The sequence below is a fragment of the Falco cherrug genome, chromosome Z (assembly GCF_023634085.1).
Source record: "Falco cherrug isolate bFalChe1 chromosome Z, bFalChe1.pri, whole genome shotgun sequence".
NCBI classification, from domain to species: Eukaryota; Metazoa; Chordata; class Aves; order Falconiformes; family Falconidae; genus Falco; species Falco cherrug.
Window position 1 is genome coordinate 36,143,752 of NC_073720.1, and position 26,279 is coordinate 36,170,030.

General features: G+C 35.2%; 1 protein-coding gene across 3 annotated transcripts in view; it reads left to right on the plus strand.

Annotated features, from left to right (window-relative positions):
• The window catches only part of CNTLN (centlein), a 198,014-nt gene that overhangs the window by 138,299 nt on the left and 33,436 nt on the right, over positions 1-26,279 (plus strand). For all 3 annotated transcript variants that reach the window (XM_055699169.1, XM_055699168.1, XM_055699170.1), the window contains 3 exons: positions 1,327-1,408; positions 2,047-2,270; positions 24,049-24,213. In XM_055699169.1, coding sequence (XP_055555144.1) covers positions 1,327-1,408; positions 2,047-2,270; positions 24,049-24,213 — 471 coding nt within the window. The remainder of the gene's footprint in view (positions 1-1,326; positions 1,409-2,046; positions 2,271-24,048; positions 24,214-26,279) is intronic.

The following is a 26,279-nucleotide window of genomic DNA, read 5'->3' on the forward strand; positions in this document are numbered from 1 at the left end:
TGGCACTCTCTTACAACTCAAGTATTTATCAGAGCTGTGGTGCAGAGTGGAGATCTCCAGCTTTTCATTGCAGGCATGGATGTTTGCTCATCATCTGCCAACAGCTCCGTTCCCTGTAACATAATCACTATTGCAGACTAGCATTGATCATGCAATTACGTATCTTCAGTGAGTGTAAGATCCTCTGGACATACAGATAGGGACTTAGTACTGGTTTCCACTGTTGTCTTTGAGTCATGGAATAAAATAATTAAGAGACTACTCGAAGGAGACAGACCTACAAAAGCTTGATCTCCTTTGTTTTGCTTTCATTTTAGCCTGAAAAAGTGGCAGTTATATTTTTTTTTCTAGCCTATCCTGTTTCCCTGTCCTTTGGATTTTGTGGTGATTGTATAAACCTAGAATTCAAAAAAGCTATCCTGCAATGTCAGTAATTTCTTCAGTGCAGTTAATAGATAATCTGATGCTGTTTACTCTTTTAAATTCGATGAACAGCTATGTTAATTACGAATATTTCCAGAAACATGTGTGTTATCACATAGAAATCGCAAAATGAAGACTTTAAGAATTGGATTAATGTTGCAGAATTCCAGAACAAAAGCATTTCAAAACACACTGAGTATTTAAGAGCTAGGGAAACAGTATTTTGATTTTGGAGTAAGCCATGCTCCAGACATTATCATTTAACATACTGCAAGGAGCATTCTTCTTTAGCCTCTGCTTCCTTCATTGAACATTTGATACGTTCTGGCAATAGCTGATTTTTCAAATCAGGTATTTAAAAGGCATGCAGCTGACTTTTGTTAAACCCTGTACAAACACAGGAGTTGTATTTGCATGTTCATATATATTCATGCATTTTCCAGTTACAGCTCAGTGTCTAATCTGATCTTCATCCTTTTGAACTAGTAAGACTGTTACTCCTTTTTATTTTCATTTAAATAATCTTGATAATTAGGATATTGTAAGTTTTCAAGTAATACATAGCATCTTTTTTCCCTAAAAGTAAATGCATATCTAAAAAAATCAAATGTTCCAGAACCTATCAAAGTGTAGGCATTAACAGACACTTCATTTTTCTCTGGGATTCTTTGGAAAGGGTTGTGGTTTACCTATAACAGTTTGTTATTTCTTCTACATTTGGTGGGAAAGATAGAAGTTTGTACTCTTTGCTGGTTGATGTAAGACTGATTTTCAAATCAAAATTATTTAGAGTTTTGTGTATTATTTGAAGTAATTTTTGTTGTTTCAGTTCAGACTGCAAAACTTTGGAGTATTGTGGTTGCTGGCTTTGTACTTCTGTTTTTTATTTAACACCATTCACAGAATGAAGACACAGAGAGGTTGCATTCCAAAAGGAGAAAGATCTGCTGTCTTACAACATCTTATCCAACAATTCTAAGCAAAGGTAGGAATATCATATATTTTTGGCAGCTTCATAAGTAGGATTGACAAAGCATTCCTGCCTGATATTCCAAAACCTCTTGTATATTACATAAACCCACTTATATACTTTTGTAGGATTTGCTTGTTTAAATTTCCACAACCGTATTTTCAAAGATTTAGCTCATTATTTTAAGTTGAAATTGTCATATAAAAAGAGACCAGCAAACAGCATCTTTTCAATGCAGTTAAAATATACTCTCTTTCTATTAGGTCCTACCTATTGAATCTAATCAATGAAATAGGCTTTTCACTGCCTGTTGTTGTTTGTCCCATGTAGCCAACACAGCCAATGAAACAAAAGTAACTGTATTTTGTCTTAGACCTTAAAAAAAATATCTGTTAACAAGACAGTGGTAATACCAATCAGAAGTGAGACACATTTAACTTCCAAGTCCTTGTTGAGTTTGCAGCATTGGCACTTCAGAAAATTAATAACATAGAGAGAGCACTTACAGGTTAACTGAATTAATTTACCAGTTTGCTTCCTGAGAAATATTGTAGAGGCTAGAAAGAACATTGTTTTGAAGGGCCAAAGATAAATTAGAAATCATTTTATTTGCAACGATCTTTCAGTTTAATAACATGCTGTTTTATGTTTAGTGAACAGAACAAAAAGAAGAAATATCATTGTCCAGAAACCAGGCTACCGTGTTACTCTACTGCAGGAAAGAATCAAGTCATTGCAGCAGCAGATAGCTATTTTACAGAATGAAAAAAAGACAGCAGCGTCTTCTGTGAAGGGATTTAAAGAAACCAATGAAAAACTAACAGCTCAGCTACATTTGGCTGATCAGAGACTTCAAACTAGTAAACTGACCATAGAGGTAAAGTACTTTTCGTTATGGTGTCTTACAATGTTCAGCTTAATTCTGTTGTAATGCTGTGAAATTTTGATATCATTAATTCCTGTCTCTTAATATGTTTTGATCAAAATTATGAAATGTCATATACCAGCATGCTTTATATGAGATACTGAATCAATGTATAAATTATATTGAGGACTGATTTACTGTTGTATCAACCCAGTTCATTAATCCTTCTGAAAAAGAAGTGGTCTTCATGCTGACGTTTTACCTGCATTCAAGTGGGTGAGGGAAGTTTCACTTTTAGCCTGTGGGCTAAGAACTTGCCTGACTACCTGGTCAGTACGTGACCACCACCCGTTCCACTGTGAAGAACAGGCACTTCTGGAGAAACAGACTATCTGCATGGGCCCCAAGGGTGGAGCGATCAAGGCAACTGGAGTTTTCTTCTAAAGGGGGCTCAGACCAGTTCTGTATCTATTTAATCCCATCTCTTTGTCAAGGTGAAAAGCTAGAGAACAAGATTTATGAAAACAGAGACTTGTAAACTATTTGGTTAACAGCCCCAAAGATGCTAGCTTTCTTCTCTGCTTCAGTCTTCATTCCTACTTAATCCTTTCCCATACCATTACTCCTTTCTGGTTTTCCCCATTCTCATTTATATATATGTATTTTGTGTTAATCTATATGCAGCTCCTCAGCTGGAATTCTTTTCTATTCATACTGTAGTGATTGGCCTGCCCTTTATAGAGCTGAATCAACAAACACTTTTGCAGTAATTGTCTCCTGTTGGTCACACACACATCCTGCTTCCAGAATTATAGTGCTACAACAGATGGACTTGCTGGAAGGAGGCAGACATTAAAAAAGAAATCAAATCCCCTCCCCCTCAAACTTCTCTGCATTTCTGTCTTCACACAGAAGGCAGAAGCAGTATCAGGAGCAGCACTTTTCACTTTCTTAGGGCTGGGGAACTGCTAATTTCTAGAGGAGAGAAAACCTAATTTCTGTTACTCATTTTGCATAACTATATATATGTAATGAGTTGTTCAAAAATAGTTTCCAAGGTCATTGGAACCAATGGAGAACTGCCTATCTCACAAACAGTATCATAATGTAAAGTTTCATGGACAGTATAAACTTCACAGAGAGTTATATGTGTGATTTAGGTAAAATATTCTGCTTGCTCAGACATCTTCATGATTTGCCTTCCTAGAAGACTACACCTTAGGTGTCCATACAAGTGCAATGTGAGGAATAAAATAAAAAAGGCCATTATCAGGAAACTTTAAAAAAAAAAAAAGAAAAAAAAAGGCAGAATTCATGTCAAGATAAGTGCTGCTGTAATGTAAAAGACTGACTAGAAGTGATACAGCATTGTCTTTACACCAAACCAGTTTTATTTCACTCAGTGTTTCTGGAAAGTTTAAAAAAATTGGTCACTGGTCTATTTAAAGGGTGGTGCATTCTAAGCAAAAATAAATAAATGGTCTTGCAGTTACTCAAGGAAAAATCTTTATTAGGCATGCACATTTTTTTTCCTTCTCAGCAAACAATTCAAATTCCCTTTCTTACAACTAATTACTCTTCAGGTGCCATACTAGTGCTACCAAGTGGGAAATTTAAAGCAGAGGCTTGGGCTACTTGCCAAGTGAAAATTAAGGAGGTAAAGAACCTAAACCGTCACTGCAGGGTACATGCACATTTTAGAGAGAGAACCATGATTCAGACAGATCAAATGGTTGTAAAGCACACATTTGTGTGGGGGTTTTGTGTTTGTGTTTGTGGTTTTTTTTTTTATAAGAAATACTACCTAGAAGTGAAGTTTTAAAATATTGCAAGGGAAATTACAATTTTTGGAAATAACTTTTTCACTAGCAAGAATACTTCTCAATGCTTCTGTTTTTAGATTTTAGAATTTTCTTGAACACGTAGAAGGTAAAAAACAGGTGAACAAACCATGAAAGACTGAAAGATTGAGACAATCTCTGGCTTTAGGGAGACTTTTTAACGCTTCAGGAGTGTCAGAATGACTAATATATAAAAATAAGCTTCCATATATAATCATTAAGTTCTGAGTAATCTTATAATAACAGTGAACTGGTGATGCTGCCCTAAGGTAAGTATGGCATTGTAGCAACTGTAAACATTAACATCATGGCTTGGATGAGATGCCATGTTGCGTGAATTTAGCTAAGAAAATAAATCCATTAGTAGACAAGGGCAGAAGTTTTTGCAGTCAGTTCTTCATTATAATCCCCAAGGAATCTAGTGCTAGAAGGTCGACTCTAGTTTTAAGATGTAATGTTCCAGATGTTCATTTTGAGATAGATTTTACAGCTTGTACAGCCTAAGGACTGTCTAGCATCTCTTGATTTTCAGAATGTATCTACATGTGTGGTTTTGTGTATTTTTCTTGAAGATCCACACAGCCATGTATGTATGTATATATTTGTCTTTCTGCTTGTAGGAGTTCAGAATGCTGAAATACTTTCTTTTGTTTGGCCTTATAAACACTTAGCAGTAATGTAGATTTCTTGCTTTGTTTTGTTTCTGCAAAAGCAATTCTTTGCATATTTCTGAAAAAATGACTGCACATGTGAGTCAAAGCTTGCATTCTCCAAGGATTCACATTACCACTGAGTCAAGACTGTCTGTAAAGAAGTACAGTAGTTCCATTTTGCTATGAAGTGTATAAAAATCACAGCTGGAGCTGGTACTTAATGTAGAAGTGAAGGGATTTAGCATTTTCTTAGTTTCTTTGAGAAATGTCTGAAAGGTATTGTTGGAAAAATTCAGGAAATTTTTTTTCTAAGATTTATTCTGCCCCTCTATTCATTTTTATCACTGACTGCTTATAAGACAACTGTATTTATTGCATACAGCACAGTAATTATCATTAGTTTTATCCTGTATGTATCATTCTCATTGCAAAAGTTCAAAGTATATTGAATAAGAAATAAAAATCTTAAGCAGGTGAAGTCATTAGTGCTTATCTTATTCATGTCAAGGCCACTCACAGGTCCACTGCTGAAAAGTACCGCAGGATCTTTTACATCAGTTCTCCAGTGTTTCTCAGGTGATGTCACAGGAAAAGGTGCATTTTTTAATGGAATGCTGTAGACATTTGCAAAGTGCCTGTGTAAGTCTACCTCAGCAGGAAACCTGAATCTCAAAGAACGGTAACAAGTCAACCAGTCAAATGCTGACAGATCATTTGGAGAGAATAATGTGAAAGGTTCAGATGCATTCCTGCAGATATATAACTATATTTTTGCTGAATTGGGAAGAAAAGTAGCTTGCTTCCCCCCCGCGCCCCCCCAAGAAGCCTCTGCTCATATTAGCCGTAACTCAGACTAGGATTTTTTTTCTGGTACATATTTTCTGAATTTATATGCACTGTAAATTACTGATTTAAGTGTTACTTACACAAAGATCTCACTTAGACTGGTTTTCATGAAGAGTGTTTTCAGTCATGTTTAAAGATGTATTGCTATTTACATAACAATTTTAGTATGACTGTGGTTTCCTTAAAGTAAATTTTAGGAATAGGCTTGAAATTATAAACTGAATGCTTTTTTAATTACCTTGCAGTAAGCTAAAACTGCTTTTGGAACTTCCTAATTTTTGTTGATTACAGCAAATGTGTAATTGTTTTGACAGTTTTTGGAGGCTTCCTATATAAACATTGTCCAGTTAGAAATTCTCTTAGACAATCAAGTTGTTTTCTCAAAACACTTTTACCGGTGTTCTGGTTTTATCTTTTTGACTCCTCTTTCATAGAAACACTTCAGAGCATTTGTGCTTTTTTTAATTAAGTTTATAAGAAAAGCTTCTGCAATCAGTGTCGTCTTTTCTAATTAAGTGGTGGGGTTTTTTTTCTACAGTAGCATGGAAAGGTATTTTTCATTATGTACATCAGGTAATACTAATCATACCTACAGAATATCTGACTGATAAAATTTTGTAAAAGGTTTTAGAAGAATTAAAATTTTGAAGACTTTAATTTAAGCCTCAATATGGTAGTGTTTACAGATAAATTGTGTAAGAGGTTTTACTACTACGTCAGCAGTATATGCAGGAATTATAACTTTCACATATAGAAGCAGGAAAAAAAAAAAGCTGCTGTAATGATCCCATATTTTAATAGGCAAAAAATAGTCTAATAAGAATAGAATTTGTTTCTGCTCTGTTCAACAGTGTCCCTTTCCATTCTTACAGGACACTTAAGTCTGGAAAATTTTACTTGTATCCATCTTAAAAATAAAATATAAAGCTAAATATACCCTATTCAACACTTTTGCCAATCTCCGTGCAAAATCATTTCTGCAGCCCTCCACCTTTGGCACAGAATGTAATGACACAATGAAAGAATTCTGTGAAGCTGTTTAGGAAAAGTTTGTTCCCAGAAACATCAGGAGAAATGTGATCTTCCCCCTCTCCTCCTTTAGAAGCATACAGGTTATCCTTTCCTAACTGCTTTGAATAAAAATAGTCTTGGTTAATTTGCCAAACTGTAATCTTTGGGCACAATACTAAAAAAGAAGTAAAGGCAGTTGCTCAAAAATACTTAAAAATCAAAGCAGCAAATTTGCTATACTAGTTTTTCTTAAAATACAGCAGAAGTGAAAAGGTAAACCAGAAGGGATAAAGGTATGATGAAGTAGGATATACAGCCTGACCTTTCCAGGGTTTGCAAATAGAGTCTAAGAGAGCAGAGGTTTATCTGGTAATTGAACTAAACTATGTGCCAGTATGAGAACTAAAGTCTTCTCAAAATTTGATTGGGTATAAATTCTGTGGTTTTTTCTTCTAAGGTCACACTGCTGTTATCGCCATGTATGCATGCCTTGAAGAGACCTCTTTGCAGGCACAGCGGGTAATTCAAAACTCAAAACACATCCTCAGTCTGTGTATTCTTGAAAGAAAGCCATTCTTCCTAGACTCACCACAGTGTTCCAAACCTGAACAGCAACATTATCTGTAGGTAGGAAAAATTGTCTGCAATGTAATTCAGACTTTTAATTTTATGACATTTAGGTTCAATTTCTGGACCCTACCTGTAGCTTTTGAAGGCTTTGAATTGACAGCATTGAGGAGAATAGGTTCTGCAGTATTGCAGTTTTATTAGAGCTTTGCTGAGCCTAATAAATTGGAAATTGGGCTGGGATGTCACACTTGAAAAGTCTGGAGACAGAGACAGACAATGCTATGTGACTCTGTGAGACTAGAATTCACCTCTTTCAAGTCCTAGTCCAAAATTCTGCTTGGAATGAAACATGATCAACTACTTAAATAAGTTTGTTCAAAGATTTTGGTTACTAAATGGGGAAATCCCTATTTAATTTTTCCTCTGGTAGTACTGATTCAGTGTTGCTGCTGATACAAAACAGTTCTCAAATTTCTGCTTTCTCCTCTGTCAGAGAACTTGACTTGGAAATAAATTGAGGAATTTCCAAATGGTAAACATGAAAATAACTGCCCTTTTAAAATGCATGTACTCAAAAAATTTATTTTTTTAATAGTTTGCCACATTGAAAACTTGCAGCTTCCTGAAATCAGTTCTGTTAACAGAACTACACTGTAAAATATATTTATCAGGAAACTGTTGTCATTACAAAACAAAAATAAAGCAAAATACCTTTTACATTTCTATTGATCTCTGAAGAAAAATTACAGTAGACCTGTTGAATTATTGATGAACAACAGTTGAAGTACATTGTATGTAGGAAATGAGACTCATTCATAAATTAAAGAGAACAGTTGGCATGAACTAGAACTATGAGAGCTGTATTATACTGCTGTCAAAATGAAATATCTTAGAGACAGGTAAATTCTAGAAAAATACGTAGAAAAAACTGTGAGAACTACATGAAGTTCATAGAATATACTTGCAATCAACACGATTTAAATTGCTGTATCATTTAGAAATCCTACGAAGTATATTTCTATATTAAAAGAAAGAACCTGTATCACAAAAATTAGCATGTTCTTGTAATGTTACAAATAGAGATAGTACACATATCTATAAGCATATCTAATATATTTCTATCTGCTAGTACAATACAGTAATAGAATAGGCTTGTATGTAAATTACAGTAAACTCTGGAAGATACCATCCTGTAATTTTTACTTTATGGTTTTCATGTGATAGGTAGCTTATTTTTCTTCACATTCCCTGTGATTTGTTCAAACTTTCCTTGTGCATTGAATCTTACCTTATTATTTTACAGAAAATAAAACTGGGTTTGCAGTTTTTTCCCCAAAAATTTCCTGAATAAAGACACTGTTTGAAACCTGGAAAAGCTCAACAAATACTTTCGTAATAGGATTACCTTTTGTGCTCACAGGAATGTCTTCATTGAATGCAGTGTGATCTGCTCATTTATTTAAGCTATACTGGGTTCTTGAACCTTCTCTTCTACGTAAAGTTCTGTGGATAATACATGGTTTTGTTGCATAATATATTTTTACCAAAAATCTCACCCCAAAAGATTCACTGCTTTGGGAATAATTATTCATATGTAGACAAGAGGTAACATCTCAGCTCTGGCAGTCTGATTTTTCTCACAGATTGTCACAGAAAACTGGTTTGGGCTGCAACTGGGTGAGTGCTCTTAGGCTTGTTCAGTGGAGCGGGCCATGAATGACTCATTATTAGTAACTACCAGTATTAACTATGAAAGTGATGTACTAACCATTTTATGCATGTGCTTATTTCCACTGAATTCAATGAAAATTCAAGACCTCCTGGGTATGGTGGTAAAAATGTTATTAGTTCTAGTCTTGAATATATAGACCTCACTATGGTGAGAGATTCTTTTGTGTTTTGAACTTGCAGGGAAAAAATTGCAATAGAAGATGTAGCTGCATATTACCTTTAGTATTTTATGATTTAGTATTCTGATAGACTATGCAATAACACCTCTGTGTACCATTCTATATAGGTGTTACTAAAATGCAAGAAATAGATGTCTTGGGTTTCTATCAGCCATATATCCTACCCTGGAAGTTTGAATTCTCTCCCCAGTTGTTTGCAATTGTCTGTTTCAGGATGGATTTTTACCTAACAGTCTCTCTTGTCTGTCTTTACTGGCCTAGGTAAAGGTTTTCCTGATAATGTCCTTACTAAAAGTTTTCAAGAGTCATGAGAAATTTGGGACATACTTCCACATCCCTTTATATTGTGAATGTTGAGTGAGTTGATTCTTCAGCTTTCTCCTAATGCATCCTTTTACTTTACTTTCCTTGCCTTTGTTCCTGTCATAATCTGTTATATAGATTTCCCTCATTGCAAAGTTAGGGAACAGAAGAATGGTGGAGCCAGATGTTAGCAAGGTAGACACATGTGATAGGTGAATCAGGTTTGTTCCTTACTTGAGCGGCTGGATTTTGTAAGGAGTGGAAGGGGCAGAGTCATGGGATTACAAGAAAGGCTCTGTAACCTGAAAGTATCTAGAAGCCTTACAAGCACATCCACTCATTTTTGTTGTGTGCCCCTATGCAAGAGTGATTGCTTGTATTAAAATGTACTTAGGAGATTAAATTCCAAAAATTATCTTCATCATCATCAGTTTTACTTGGTATTGGGTTGGAGCTAAGCACTGACACATGGAACACAGTGTAGATTCAATGTGTCAATTCATGCCTTAAGGTTAAATTGGTGCATATAAGTACCACTTAATCATTTTCACTAGCTCAGAATCTCACGTACCATGAAATTAATTTTTCAGTTGATCCCTCACATGAATGATAAAATTATTTTTTTCCCCAAGATAATGGTTTACACCTTCCACATCTATTCTGTTTGGATATACTATGAAATATATGACAGTCTTTTTGCTGTTTGTTTTAGAGGTAAAATCTTTCAATCATTTTTTAAAAATTAGTGGCAACGTAAAAAATCCCAGCCAGTGCAAGAGGATATCTTCAGTCATTGACAGCTACTCTAAGCTTTCAATCATCCACCAGAGACTGATTGAGAAGTATAGATCATTATGACCTCACAGTGTTTTTAATGAGGAAATCATTACATCATAATGAAAACCAATACATTGCTCAAGTTCATGTTGAGCGAGGCTGAATGGCTGTCTCCTGGGAACCAGAGACTCTGAAGAAAAATGAGAGTCCTAGTAGGTAATGAGCTGAGCATGAACTCCCATTGCCATTGTGAAAAACACTAGTGCAGTCCTTGAATGTATAAACTGGGGGCCATACAGCAGCAGCAAAGGAGTACATTTTCTTCCACTTGGCATGATTTGATTGCTCTTAGAATACTCTTATGTAGCTCTAATACCCAGAATCCAAGAAGGAGATTGATGGAAGTAAAAAGCATTTGACTTAGGAGAAAGATTTGAAAATACACCGTTCCAGGGAACAGTTTGAGATTTTCAGAGAGTAGATTGAAGGGCAACTCAAGTTTAGATATCTAAGAAAAAGAAAGTCTTCAGTGTAGCAAAGGAAGATTGAAAAAAAATATTCAGGGCTGCAGAGCTGATACAAGATAGACTTGTACCAGATATGTGGTCTTTAATTTTTATGTGACTGTAACCGACCATTGCCTATTGGAGTCAGAACTGCAGTGATATTGGACAATTAATCTTAAAGGGAAGAATTAGAGAATCAACTGCTTGTGGTTAGCAGTGGGCAGAGTCTGAAGGGAATAAAAAAATGCATGTTCTGTAGGAAGCATTAAAAAAAATAGAGATAGGAAGAGGGAGGATATGTTTAACAACATGAATTGAATTAAGGAAAAATTCAAACAGGAAGCTATGTTCTCAACTTCAGTAACACTGTTCATTTATCTGAAGAACTGATGGAAGAAATGTGCATCCTTCATAGAACACTGCTAGGCAACAGAGTTTTTGTGATGAAACCCAGCATTTAGTAGAGCTGTGGAGAAGAGATATAAACATGGATGATAAATTTAAGAAAAGTCAAACCAGTATTTTATAAGGTTCTAACTGAAGCCAAGGTGGAGCGTTCTGATCATGTTCAAACATCAGGTTATAAAGAGGAGAAATTCCAAGGCAAAGGAAGAAGCCATGGCCACTCAAGACATTAAAATACAGAGTCATGGCACAGGGGAAAATGGACAATGAAACAAAGGAAGTAACATAAAGGAAATCCATGTTTCACAGTGTGCATACAACAGGAACATTAAGAGCAGGTTAGTCTTTAGCAGAAGAAATGCAGAGAAGTAACAATCACTTTTGTGGTATACTATACACAGAATTTAGGATTACATTGGTCTGGTACAGCCCTTTAGAATTGCTGCTGCAGACCTGTAAGAAGACTAAAGCTCTTTATTTTAGGTAATGCATAGCTTGGTAAGGAAAATTCAGAAAAGAAACAGATAAAAAAACATTTTTTAATACTTCCTTCATTTTTTTGTCTACCTGTAGGGCTGGGCATAAGGAAACTACCTTTTCAGTAAGGTAGTAGTGAAATATTTAAAGGAGAAAGCTTTTCGTTTTAATTGGGAGCATAGAGACAGATTAATCTTTTTTGAGTCAAAATCTTGATACAGGACTCAAGTAGAGATATTTTGTTAAAGGTTTGGCTTCCAAAGAATAAAAATATTTATTTTTCAAAGTATTGTTTGAAATAGAAAAATTGTCAGAGAAAAGAAAACTGAATTCACGAGAAACAAATGAAGGAAAGTAATTTTGATAGATACTAATTTCAATTAAAAATCTACATGTAGTGCACTTAGTTGAAGATATAAATTTTATAAGTTCTGTGACTGAAAAATAAAGTTAAGGTAATCATGAGGAAAGCTAAGCAGCAGGAGACATAAATTTCAATTGTTGCCTTAGGAAAACCTATACTGAGTCCTGAAACTACAGGAGTTATATGATGATATACAGTCTCAAGACCTCTACTCTGAGTAGTTTCCCTGAAGAAAAGTTTTCTGATGTTCTATGTTTTTATGAACCTAATTTTGATAAGAAAGCATCACATATAGCTTAGAGTGCATTTTATTGCAGCCCACTGTCATATGTATTATTGTGTACCGTTCAAAAAGTACTTGCATTTTACAGTAAATTCCTCAAAAGATTATGAATATTGGATTGTCCTGACTGCTTCTATTTTTCTGTCAATAATTGCAAAATTTTAGTCTCATTTCCATTGTTCAGTTGCTGCTTTGTGATACTTGTTCTTTTCATAAAAAGGAGTTAAAAACTTCTCTATATATACAAATACGTGTTTTCTTATTTACATACATCCACCGTGTATCTTTAGACTCGTCTTTACACTGGCAGCTTTTGTAGTAGATATCCTGTGTAGGGTATTCAGTTTATATATGTCAGATCCTCAAGGGCCGTGGCTTTTGCCAGATGAAGCACTTTTGATTTTGAGGCTGATGAAACACAGTGCTATTATTGATCTGTGCATGACACAGCCTGTCTCTCTGCTGGCAGAGTGTAGCAACATTTATCCAGGAATTTGTGAAATGTCACTCGGATCATGTTCATAAGGTAAACTGTGCAAAAAACAGGATCCAAGCTGAGAATCCATGAGGAATTGGACGTGACTGTCTTATTCCATCATCTTATCTTCTGGGTCAGCCAAGTGTTATTTGTTAAAACAATGTCTGTGTTTTGTATGTTGAAGACAGTATGATTATCACTAGCAACACCCTGTATATTATAGTCATACTGTTGTTTTACTCAGTTTTTTAGGTCACTTGGGAGAACAATATTTTAAGTCACTGAAAGTGATCTAAACATTGCAAGTCTATAATTTCTCTTCTGTTTGTAACAAAATGATAGTTCCTGTACAGCACCAACCAGGAAACTCTGCTTATATTTTCTAAAAGAATTTTCACTTCTTGCTTCACTTTGCTTTTAGAGAAGTGTGGCAATACATGTTATTAAAATCTCAGTAAGCAGTTGTGGTCAGAAAGGGTGTGTGACTGTTTCTACACATAAACCTGCCAAAACACTCATATTTACATGTTTTGTTTCTTTATAAATTATGATTGAAAAAGGCTGTGCATTTTTGTTAGTATCAAAGGCACGTCATGTAAAAAATAATGAAAACTAAGGTAAATAATAAAAAGAAAGGTTCCATATACTACATTATGTGCTTGTAAAGGGTCAACTTTTTTATAAATAATGTTTTTATAAGTTTTACATAAAGTTTTTTATAAGTAGTATTTCAGCAATAGACTCACTGTTATTAGCAAATGGATGTTGCACCTTCTCATTAAAAAAATGCTTAAAAGTGTAAACAAGACACAAAAAGCTGCAATTCTTAATTTTCGTTTTCTGTTTCTAAAACTGTTATGATATACAACAATAAAAATTTGAAAGTTAGCCATGAATGAAAAAAATATTGTGGTATTTGCCAACATTTTTTTATTTTAAACATTCAGATCTTTAGAAAAGTCTCTAGATCATTTGATTTAAAAATCATTTACTAGTTAGAGGGAAGAAGAAACTGGTTTTATTGAAGCTGAAGGTTTGCGTTTGGCTATCTTGGGATTTTTTCACAAGTGTAACGAGGATTTTATTTCTGTAAGAGACTTTCTGTAGTTTGAATCCCATAAGGCTAAATCAAGATTAAATGAAATATCACTTTTTACTTAATCTCTACTTTTTAAATTGTTTTTTACACGTTTGTACATAAAAATACATTAAGCCAGGAGGCAAAAAGTAGGTTTTACTCATGAAAATATTTTTGGATACATGATGCATATATTTTTACATGTTATCCCTCCCTTTACAAGACTTGACATATCACAAACGCATGAGTAGTGGAAAAAGCCAAAATTGCAGTTGGCTGGGTTTTGGGGTGGGTTTTTTTGGCTAGTAGATGTGTGTATTTACTTTGCAAAGGTCCGTAGATTGGACAAATACTGGCGTCCGTTTCTCAGGAACACGAAGATGGTATTTCATAGCATGAAGGCCACCTGCTTGTCAGGTCTACCACTCTTCATAGTAGAGCCATTGCCAGCTTGCCAGGCATTGTTTCTTTCAGAGAATTTTACAGAGGACATTTATTTTGCTACTTGGCAGTGTCAAAGCACTCTGTGAAATACTGCATCTTGTTTTGGGCACCATACATAACATACACATATTGGAACGAAGGAGCAGTAATTCTAAGTAGTTTTGAGCATGTTAACTGTGAGAAAAGATTAAAGGAGTGTAATTAATGAAACCTATAAAATAACAGATCAGTGGTAAGGGCAGAGGAGTGCAATAGCCACCTTGCAGTGCAAGTAAAGGGCTAGTGGTCAGTTTGTGCTTTCTTAAAGGAAGGAAGATTTAGTTTTTCAAGAAAGATGATTTAAATATAAGGCAAATTTTCACTCTGAAGGCACTGAAGAACTTCAGAAGGCTGCCAGGAGAATCTTCTCTATAGCTAGACCAAAATTTTCAGGAATACTTTACTTAGGGTCTTTTGCACATGTGCTGAATTTAATGTATTGACATCATTACCAGTCTTTCTCTTGTAGAAATATTTTTTTTGTCCTCATTCTCAAATGGAAAGATTTTTATTTTTTTTGTTTTCTGTTTGGGTTTTTTGGGGGTTTTTTTGTAGGTAACTAGCACAGGAGAAGTATTTTAATACTGAAGAGTTTGAACAGTGGGGCTAGCAGCTAGTCTTTGCAAACTTTTACTCCTTGGTTACCAAGTTCTCCTTTTCCTCCATGCGGCTTATTACTCTTTGGTTTCTGTTAAGGTGTATCAGTGATCTGAAAGCAGGACCATAAGAGCAGCTCCCACATATTGTCCTTGGGGGAGCAATATCAGAAAGAAACGTATTTGGTCCTAGAGTTCTTTTGAACTCCTCCTGATTTCAGAAGGGGAATGCTCTCCACCAGTTCAGCACTGTTAGGACTTCTGCAAAGCACCAGTTACCTGTGTTTGACCCTATTTTCTTACCCATCCCACATGGAGATTTCTTTGTCTAGTGTATTGCACAAAAGGAATTGGCATTTTTGTTAGAGCTGGAATCTTACTTGAACTTTCTCATTCCCACAATCCCTTGTTTAAGCTTGTATGTTCAAAGTTAATGCTGGTGCTCTGTTGTCCTGGCTACTCCCTTTCACTACAGGAAGAAACTTCAAAAGACACATCTGTAGCCAGGAGTACAAACCAGAAGAGTACAGCCATCCTCATCGCTTTACCAAGGAAGATGCATAAACCTTCAGACTGCATTGATTTTCTGGGTTTTTTTGGTCTCTAGGTATAAAGGAATAGGAGTCAAGAGCTAAGGCATTTTCAACAACAGTAGAAAAGGAAAGTGTAACAAACTAAGACTACTTCTGAGACAAAATTGGTGTCTGGGAACTACACCTGAGATTCCTTTTTAAAAATGGTTGTCTGGGGTATTCCCTCCTTGAGATTGTCCTTAGTTTTCACTGCCTTAGACCCTGGTTGTTGCAGACAGTGAATATTGGCTTATAGGATTCTTTAGCATCCCTACAGAAGTCAGATACTATTACTGTCCTTGTAACCCAAGCAAAGAGTTTTTGTGGTTTTGAAGCCATGTTTGTTTGCCTGAAGTGCCTGGACCTCATGGACTCAGCCAGTGCTAGAGGAGGTAGAAGAATGTTTTACTTCCTTACTAATGCTTTGCACCATCTGATTTGCTCTCCTAAAGTTTCATTGCAAATGAGTCATAATATTGATGATAGTCATGATAAAGGGAAAGTATATTTCGTTTTCTACATTAGGCTGAAAACATGGCTTTTTCTTGTGACGGTCTCTTCAGCTATTTAATATGTAATAAGGAGTACTTTACGCTAAACTGTTCATTTATGCCTGTAAATTTAGCAAGGGTTCCAGTGATAACATAAATTACAAATTAAAGATAAGACTGTAGGGGTTCATTTACAAGAATCCAGGGATGAATTACTACTTTAACTTATATGCAGTACACTGTAGTGGTAATTTTTAAATGCAATTCATGATTTTGAAAAACATCCCTGTTTTTGCATCCTCCACAATGTCTGTCATCAGCTTCCTCTTACCTCTCAGAAGTGGCTAGCAATATGCCTTTATTTTCTTACATAGAAAAGTAAATAATACATTAATATTTGTACATTATCACCTTTATGTGACTAGAAAAATTCATGGTGTTTTACCTTTTTTTTCCCCAATTCTTTGTTGTGTGTTGCATTTTTGTCCTGCTCTATGAGAACATAGAACTTTTCCAGTATTTAAATTTGTTAAAACAGTTTACACTTAAAATGTTTTGCTTTTGCACAGCTGTCTACATTAAAAAATAAAAACAGCTTCTAAGGACATTTTTTACAGCTTTTGTTGATATCTGAAGCAGTTACAAATGAGATGTTTAAATAATTCTATAAAATTAAATATAGAGCTATCTTTATAAATTTTGTTCCTTGAATAGTGCAGCCCCCTTCTGATATCTGATGTACATATTTTTTAGTAATTTTTATGTACAAATGCTTATATCACTTCCTCAAACCTTTGTGTCTTTTAGACATGTTTTCTGTAAATTGACAGCAAATTTAACAGCTGAAAAGTTGAGATTTAAGGAAAGAAAACCATATATATAGAGGAGGCCAGAATGTGGGAGGTGGAACATCTTTCCCTATAAGCACAGAATTCCTACCCACTTACATTTGAGATGCAAAAGTATTTAAATGGAAAATGGTTCGCTCTCTGAAACAGATGGAAACGAGGAGAGGTTAGATTAATATTTCACCATTCTTTCAGCTGTTTTGCTTGTTTCTTTCTTCTATATTCTTTTAAAAATATTTTTAATCTGTAAAGGTACAAAGCTGTATGCTTTGGAAATAAGCGGGTAAATCAAAAGAAAGTTTAAAAACAGTCTTTAAAATAGCGTTTTCATTTTGGTTTCTCTCTATTTTATGTGAGCTATACGGAAAACAGATGGAAGCATTATTAATTTTTTCCCCCAATGAGTTTTAGTGCAGCGTATTTGTATGTGTTATCTGAAACATATGAATACTTAGTATTGCTGCTGTTAAATTCGTAATGAGTTGTAGGGATTGTGAAATTCCCTGACTGGCTCTCATGCAAGTAGTTCATTTGCAGTGCTTAGATGTGTAAAGATTAAGCAGGGGGAATATGGCAAGCACTATCCCTGACCCTAGATGAAAAATTCAAATTTCTAGCTTTATGAGCTTGCTCCAACTCTCACGTTTGGTGAAAATCAGATAAATACTATGTAACCCTGCAAAAAATCTTGCAATAAAACCTGATCCTAACTATAAAAGATTGCATGGATTCCATGTCTTATATTGAAAATTCTCCAGGAAGTACAAAGATGTGGAAATCTTGGGGCAAATTTTATGCATCAGATGGAAGTCTGTGCTTGTGTGTAGCAATACTTAATGTGCACAGGCATGTTAGGTGTTGGAACTTGTATTTGTGTAAATAGCAATGGTGGGTACATGGGAACATTGGGCTTGGACTTCAGCCACATCTTGACAACTGGCTTGCTATAATACTCGTATATTTTCAAGTGGAACAAAGTGGTATGAAATTTGTCTGGTTATACTTTCATTTTTATTTTAATTTTAGTAAAACTTATTTTAATGTATGGTTTTGTGTCTGTGTAGATATTAATACTACAAAGAAATTTACGTATGCAAGATGAGGATAATATACTGTAATCTTAAGTTGTTTTTGTTTTTTTTTTAAAGAAGTGCTAATTTTTAAAGTTCTTTAATTCTTATCCAGAAATTTTAAGGCCTTATAGGCAGATCCTGCACATCTGTATATACTGGCAGTTTGCATCACCACATTGGAAACCCTGTCCCTACAAAAATTAAAGCACATAGTTGTGATAATATAATTGATCATATGAAACTACTTATATAAGTGATGTTACATACATAGTTAATAGTCCTTATATTCCTTTGAAATTTGCAAGAACAGATGGAGTGGTGCATCTGCTTCAGTATGAAGGCAAGATAGTGTTCTTAATATGTACAGAAATTAGGCATGGGATACAGCAATATTTACTCATACAGAGGCATGAAATGAAAGTGATAGAAAATGCAAGCTAAAAATAGAATTGCTGCAGGTCAACCCCCTTATCTTTGAATTGGTGTTATCACTATGCAGATGACATGATTCAGAAGCATTTTCATCATATTAAAAAATGTTACCTATGTTATTACTAAGTTTTTTCCTATTCTGCATAATTTATTTGAAAAATCATTGGTTTTGCAGTGTACAGGTCTGTACTCAGGTTTGTCTGTTGTTTGTAACAGCAGATGATTTCTTAGAGAATTGGGCAGATAATATATTGCTCTAATTCATTTAGACATGAGTATTTGTATGTTTCTCTAGAATAGATGTATGTGTTCTGGTCTTGATAGATGTGGTATTATCATTCTTTTAGAAAAAGAAAAAAAAAACAAAATCTGAAATGGACCTATGTGTTCTGATTTTATTGATTTTCATTTTTTTTAGTATTTCATAAGATACCATAGACAGATCAAATGTTGTAGCATTAAGCTTTTATGAGTTGTAGATTGAATTTCGCTATAAATTAGCTATAAAGTAGCTGAATTAAAAGTACAAGTAAAACATTTGTTTATGAAGTGGCATACAGTAAACAGCCTTTTATAAAGATGATTACTCTGATCAGTACTAGTGCATGATTAAGAAGACAGTCAAAGACTGATAAGAGACTTTGTTAGTGATTACAACTGTATTCCTGATAATAGCTGAATTTATAATTTCTACATGTGAAAGGGCCGTTCTGTAGATAACAGTGGCATCATTGCTTTTATAAAGCTGATGAACTGCAATTGTGTTACAGTGACATTATCAATACGACAAATAAGTCTTTTCATTAGTGAAATACTTGAGAAATAATACCTCTTATCTGCATGCTGATATCTCTGTTTCTCTGCTGGGAACTAATTTAAACACTTCATGAGAGACTGACATTTTCAGTGCCTTAAACATCCTTAAAAGCTGCTTTGTTCATTGCAGACCATATTTAGTATGACCTCATAATAATGTAGCACACCTCAAGTGTCATGCCTGTCTTTACTATACACATTGGAGCTGTGTTCATCTATACTAGACAACTGCACTTTAAGGAAAGATATTTTTTTTCTTGATAGGCAATTAGCAGTAATTAGGAAGATTCACTTCAGTAAGATGTCAACATGAGATTGTTTAAAAAAGTTGAATGTCAGTGGCTTTAAAAGAGCGTGGTTTTTTTCCCTGACACACAGGTATGGCATGTGAAACATGAAATGTTAATTTAACTTTTCTGCTTATTATTCATGCACAATATTATTTTGTCATTCAGATACTACACTGACAGAGTGCAAAGGGTGTTAAAATAGTGCTGCTAGAATAAAAAGAGGATTAATCTACCATTGGCCAATTAGCCAAAGGGTACTTAATGGTCTCTAAAGGCTACTGAAGTCTAACAACTAGCTAAAGCACTGGCAAAAAGTCCTCTATATTACCTTCATTTACTTGACATTTTATGAAACAGTCAGCTGCTGATAACTGCGTCTGGCTGAAAAAAAATTAGAACTGAATGATACTATAGTTTTTACTAAAATTTCAGAAGAAGAAATGACAAATAACTTTAACATTTTTTTCTTGCTTTTGGGGGGTCTTTGTTTCAATTTAGGGATAGGATATTAAGTCACTGAACACTTCTGTTTCATATTTTGTCTTCATGCCTGGAATACTAAGTAATCAACCACTTAACAGCACTTGCATAAAAAAAATTTCACTGAGGATTTGGAGTTATTTGCCTTTTCTCTATATGATCACATTAAGTATGCAGCACAGTTGGCTTTCTAGTTTGGTATATATCTTTTCATATTTTCAGATAGCTACATGCCATCTTTATTAATGTTTGCTTTTTTTCTGTGATCCATCAGGTAGAAGTAGGTTTTGATGCAAGAAAACAAAACAGGGTCAAGATTAGTGGGGTTGACTCCATAAATTTTGCCATGGGTATTGTAAATAGGTTTGTCTTTGTGTTATAGTAACATTTGATAAGAGTGTGTAAAATCATAAATACCTAACTCTGTGCCTGCAGATTTGTTTTGAAGAGTTCTTTCATAGTTTATATGTGCAACAGGTAGTGCTTATCTTGTGTATTTTTCATTATCAGGCTAAAGCTGTGAGAAAATTGCATTCTGTTAAAACCTTCAGATGAGCACTGTTAGTATTTAAAACAGAACTTGATACAGGAGCTGTGCATATAGCAAATGTATTTTATTACCTACTGTAGCAAGGTTCCTTAGAGAAAAGAAAAGAGTATGTTGACTTCAGGTTTCTTACAGAGATCTCTATGTACATTGTGCTGTTTTTGTCTACCAAGATTTTAGGATGGGAAGCTTCATAGTAAATATGATTTTTACACATCTGAGGTTATTTATATTAGTTAATAGTTGGATTACAGTATGAGTAGTAAAATAAGGTTATGTCATTGCTTAAAAAGTTTCAAGAATACCTGATCTATATCCTATTTTGTGATTTCCCCTAAAAATATATTCTATATAATATAGTCTGCAAATATAAATCCATGAGATCATGTACAGCAGTAGCAGTGCAATATCAGCCACCACCAACAGAAATGACATTTTCATACATGCCAGTTGCAGTAGCAGGGTGACTGCTGTAAACTGAGCTAGAAGCTCCTCACCGAGTTGTGATGCCAAGGAGCAATAGGTCATTCCAGGAGCTTCCAGCATTAATCCATTGGGCCTTCCATGTAGCTGTCTTTCTGAGCATAGAGCTTATGGGAAAAAGCCTTGCTGAGTCACTGGAAGTTTTATGTCGACTACATAGAAACTGAGATTTCATCACTTATCCCTTTGTGTACAGCAGAACAGAGTGTCATGGGTATACCAGGAGCAAGGAGATTAAGATAGATGGATGTTGAAATACTGAATCTATAAACATCTGTTAAGCCAAAACACTCTGGAGGAGGTGCAGCAGACAAGTGCTGCTACATCATGGAGGAGCAGCGATAGCCTGCCTTTAACAACATCTGGTCTAGCTGGTGTTTAAGATTCTACCTTTCATCCTGGTGACCTCTTCCCCTGGAGTAAATCCTTTCTACTCTGTCACTCAGGATTTGTGTGCGTGGTAGCACACACACAAAAACGTCCCTCTGTCTGAAAGACGAGAAAGAGCAAAAGGCTTGACCCAAAACTTAGCAAGTGGTGAGGGACAGCAGGGTAGTGAGCTTGCTTGTTAAGCAAGTTAATGTAAGGAATATATATTTTGGGCATAAATAATGTCACCAGGGCAGGGGGGCTGTTCGTCATATCCTACATAGATTGATACAGAATTTTCAGATACCCTTTCAATATATTGCAAATAGAAGAATAGGGTAATAGAATTATCAACCCTGTAACACCATTTACATAGTCTCCAGACTTGCTAAGAGACAATGTTCTTCATATCTCTGATTGCAGTTGCATGTCTGTCTTTGTCTGCTTTCACAAGTTGGCGGATGTTTCTCTTGTATATCATATACTACGTTCACTTCACCCCCATAGTTCTGGTGCCGTTTCTGAATTTATATTTGCATCCATATATTAAATAATCTTTTCTACATCCTCACTTAAGTAAATTCAATAACCAGTGTAGCACTGTCATCCTAGGCAGCTGTCCTATGAAAGCCCTTTCTTTTCCAGTATATTTGGTGTTACAGTTTTTGGTAATGTGACCACTGCAATCATGTCATTTTAGACCAGACACATTTCGGCAGCAGCAGTAGCCTGAGAAACTTCTGAGGGTCACAGGCTATCTTGGGCATACGTGGGGGCATTTCTAATTTTAATCGGAAATATTGATCTAGCTATGATTATTTTTTTCTTTCCTTTTTATGAATAATTTATTATAAAGACACTGAATCATGAAATTCTGCATGTAGAAATATTGGCTATACTGGAAAAATTAACCTAATCCTTGTATCTTTCTATACAACTACTGGTTTTGCTTATTAAAGAAAGTAGCCTTCATTTTGTCTTTCACTCAGACTGTATTAATTGTGAGAATAATGCATTGGATTAAGGACTAGACAATTAGAAAATACATTAACACTTACTTATGTCTTGTTCAATAATGACAGCAGACATGGAAGAGAATGGAAAGATTAACCCCATTACTAAAAACAGTACTTACCTCAGATATACATGTAAACTGCCCATTGGCTTTAATAAATGCACTTAAGTGTGAAATACTGTTAGAGTTTTAACTTTAAATACGGAATACGTTTTGGTGTACCTGTGATACTCTTTTTAAGCTAATGCAAAATGTACAAGCGTTCTCATGTCATTCATAATGGCAATAAACATGACCATAAGTAGTTTTTCTTATATTTGGATAGATGCCTGATCCTGAGATTAATAGTATGGAAGTGCCTGTGTATATGAACACATGTATATAAAAAGTTTTTTCTAATAACGTCAAACAGTATAAAAGCTATTTTTAATTAAATAATAAAATGCTTAGAATTTTTAACTTTTGCTCACCTATGTTACTTTGTGTACCAGCATATAATTGGGCATACATTTAGTTATTTCAAGGTGTAGTATCTTCTCCAGTTTCTTTACCAGGATCCTTCATAAAGGAAGTTTTTTGGTTGGGTTTTTTCTTGCTCTTTGACAGATTTCAATACCATTTTGTGTCACTGTTCCTTATGTTAAACTGCTGTATTGCAGTCTTCTTTGGAATAATAAGATAGTACTGTAGTTACCCTCTTAAGGAGCAGTTGTTAGGCCATTGGTGGCTTTTGCCTGACCACAGATTTGTGGAAGTTAACCACTAGCATGAAGATTATTTCAGTTCCCCTTTTTGCAAAACAACATTCAGTATTATTTAAATTAAATATTTTATTTATAAGATTACCTCTATAAGAAGTACTGTGAAATATATTGTTACAAGGATTGAATAAGTCTTGTCAGTTGTCAATCAAGTGCAACAAGACTGAGAGTTTGTTTGCATGTTATTTATTTGAACTAAATCCCTAACAAGCCTCGTCTGCTAATTGGACTTAGCATTTATGCTGCTAAATGAGAAGCGTTTTGGCTGCAGTATAGGGTGGTAAGACCTACCCAGTGGAATAAACAACTAACATCTGTTATCCTGTCCTGCTCCAGCTTGGCTTTTACCACTTAAGTACCTCAGCCCTAGAGTCAAGGTTATAGAATGTGTGGTTCTCTGGCTATGATGCATATATGTGAAAGGGAAGAAATAACATGAGTAAAGACCAGCCAACCAGAAGTTATTTAGTGCAGCTGGTCCACTTTGCTTTAACCTCTACAAGCCCTACAAATATCAAAACAAAAGCCAAGAGAAGGGTGTATGTTTTATAGCAGTTGTCAGCACAGCAATTCAAGTGAGCTTACAGTGGTCACCATGAAAACAGATCTGAAATTTAACCACCTTTAATATGCATTGGTGTCTGAGACACCTTGGTATTTCTTCACGTTCTGCGTAGAAATAATTACTGAATCTCAGAGAGGCTATAGATAAACAGGTTTCAGCAGTAACTACTGTTACAGTTTTGTATGATATTTTTTGTCGTGGTCAAAATAGCAATGTGTGCAGTCAAAACTGAATTAGCTTGCCTTCTAAAAAAAATTGCTTGTTTTTAATTTTAGTTGCTTTCTCTTTCCAGCTGGGTTTGATCTTTGCATAGACTAGAGAATTCAACCGATAGCTATGCAACATAATTACAGATAATATATACTGGTTTATTCCTTTTGAATTCTGAACCAGAGAAACATCTCATATGATCAAGCAGAAATATTTTTAGGATGCAATTGTGATTGTTTCCTCTGTTTGCAAAACAGGTGTTGACCTCCAACCTGGCCAAGTGGCAACAGGAGAAGGAATATTTACAAGGAAAATTGAAGTTGAGAGAACATCTGTCTCAAACTGCCAGCAAGAGTGAAGTCACACCAGCTCCTTCAAAGAATATTGATTCCGAGATGAAACAGCTGCAGTGCAAACTAAAGGTGACAGAACAGATTATTTAGGGCTGAGGATAATTCTTATGAACAGTACTTCATAACTGGGTCAAACAGATATACGTATACTCACATATGCATATCACTTATCTTAGCCAATGATCAGCAGCTGAGGTGATGTTCACTAGAAGCATAGTCATAAGAGAGAATTAGAAGTTACAATTAAAACCATTTTTGCAGATCAAATAGGCCAGACAGGGAGGCTTGCTGGGTTTTCACACAATGATTAAATACATCTTGTTGGAAAGTGCTGTGGAATTAATTTAATGAAAATTGTGTTGATTCCTTGCTTCATTTAAGACAGATGTAAGCAATAGCTAGCTATCTGTGGAAGGGGAAGGGGAGCAAAGAATTTGAGCTGATGGGGCAGCTCATGTAATGTGACAGTGTCATGTTACCTATATGTCACTGCTATTCTCGTCTTCAAAGCGACAACGCTCTTTTTGTATTTGTATTTTTGTAGATTAGCTGGTAGGAAAATAATAACTCGCTGATTTCTTTTTTCAGTCTCCAGTGATGCTGTTAGATGTGGATGATGCTAGGTGCTGGTCTGCGTTGATCTGAGAGGTTTCTCAGCAGGTGGCCTGGCTCCAACATACTAATTCTTCCTCTCTCCTCACTGAAGGAAATACATGTGCAACAGAATGTCTTAGAGTTGGTTTTTTCCCATCACTTTGTGTTTAATATTTGAGGAGAGAGAAAAGGTCAAAATAGTACAGCTTGTTGCTGGAAGAAATGGCACACTAGCAAGCTGGCTGCCAAAGGATCAACTAGAAGAAAAGGCCATATTACATGAACAGTATAGCTGGCTCTGTCTCTGAGTACTGGATTAGCTGTGCTAGCGCGGGATACGGGTAGTGCTCGGACCTCTTTGCTGTTGATGGTAATCATGGTATTACAGATCTCGGTTGTAGCACACTGTAGTAAAGGCAGGTCACATTGATAAAGAGATGAGGGCAGCAGGGAGTAGCCATAAAAGGGCACATAATTTGATCTGCTTTCATGATGAGAGAGAGATCTTGAAACTATACACACTGACTTCTTGAGTGTTGATTTTAGATTTGGGTTTGACTAATCTGCTTCTGTTTCTGGTGAGTGGTAATTTCTGTTAATTAGGGTTGCTCCTTTTAGTTGAGTGTCCTCATTATCCAGAAACCTAGTAGTCAATTGCTCTAGAAAAGTAAGAAAAATACAAAACGAGGACTTTTTAAAAAAATACTCCTTAACAGTAACACTCATGCTAGAAACTTAATTTATTTGTCTGCTACATGTGAACTGCAAAATATATTGCTGAAAAATCAGGGGTGGGTTTTTTTTTGTTTCTGCAGCAGAGGAAAATTGAGCAAGCATATGTACATCTGATGTCAAAATACTAACATGACTTTTAATTCTTTCTTGAAGATGTATTCGATTTTTAATGTAAAAAATAAACCATATATGCAAAACTACATTTAGAATAAACATAATCTGTGACCCTAAATCCAGATAGTAAATTCACTGGTTGCTGAATTGAATTAGAGTTTTGACTATAAGGGTCTTGTAAGCTACATAAGTTACTGAAATTTGTAGTGTTATTTCAACCTAGAAATTTTTCAAAAATCAAGTCCTGCAAGTCATTTCTAGCAGAAGAAACTGGCAAAAGTTGTCAACTATTGTTCCAGGCCAACTAGCTTGCTTAAAAAGGAGATACAAAGTTATTCTCCTAAAATGACTGAATGTAGGGGCAGCAAAGGCTTTCCTTATACCTCAAAAGCTCAAAAGTACCTGGTTTTGTTACTTACTTTTTTTCCTCAAAACTGTCTTTGCACTGTTTGTTTATGTTGCATGTATTGAACCTTTGCCAATAGGAAGAAATGTGTTAAGTGTGGGTGGTGAGTTTGGAAGCAAAATACCATAAGCATATGTCTGCCTCTGAGCCTGTGCAGAGGCCCACCTTACTAAGTGTTCGAGTTGGTATCTGGTGTGTAAACCGTGTAACGGGGTGCTGTGCTTCACACTAATGAAGCACAAGCTCAACAAACAGGTCTCGGGAAACTCAGGAATATTCAGCTAGC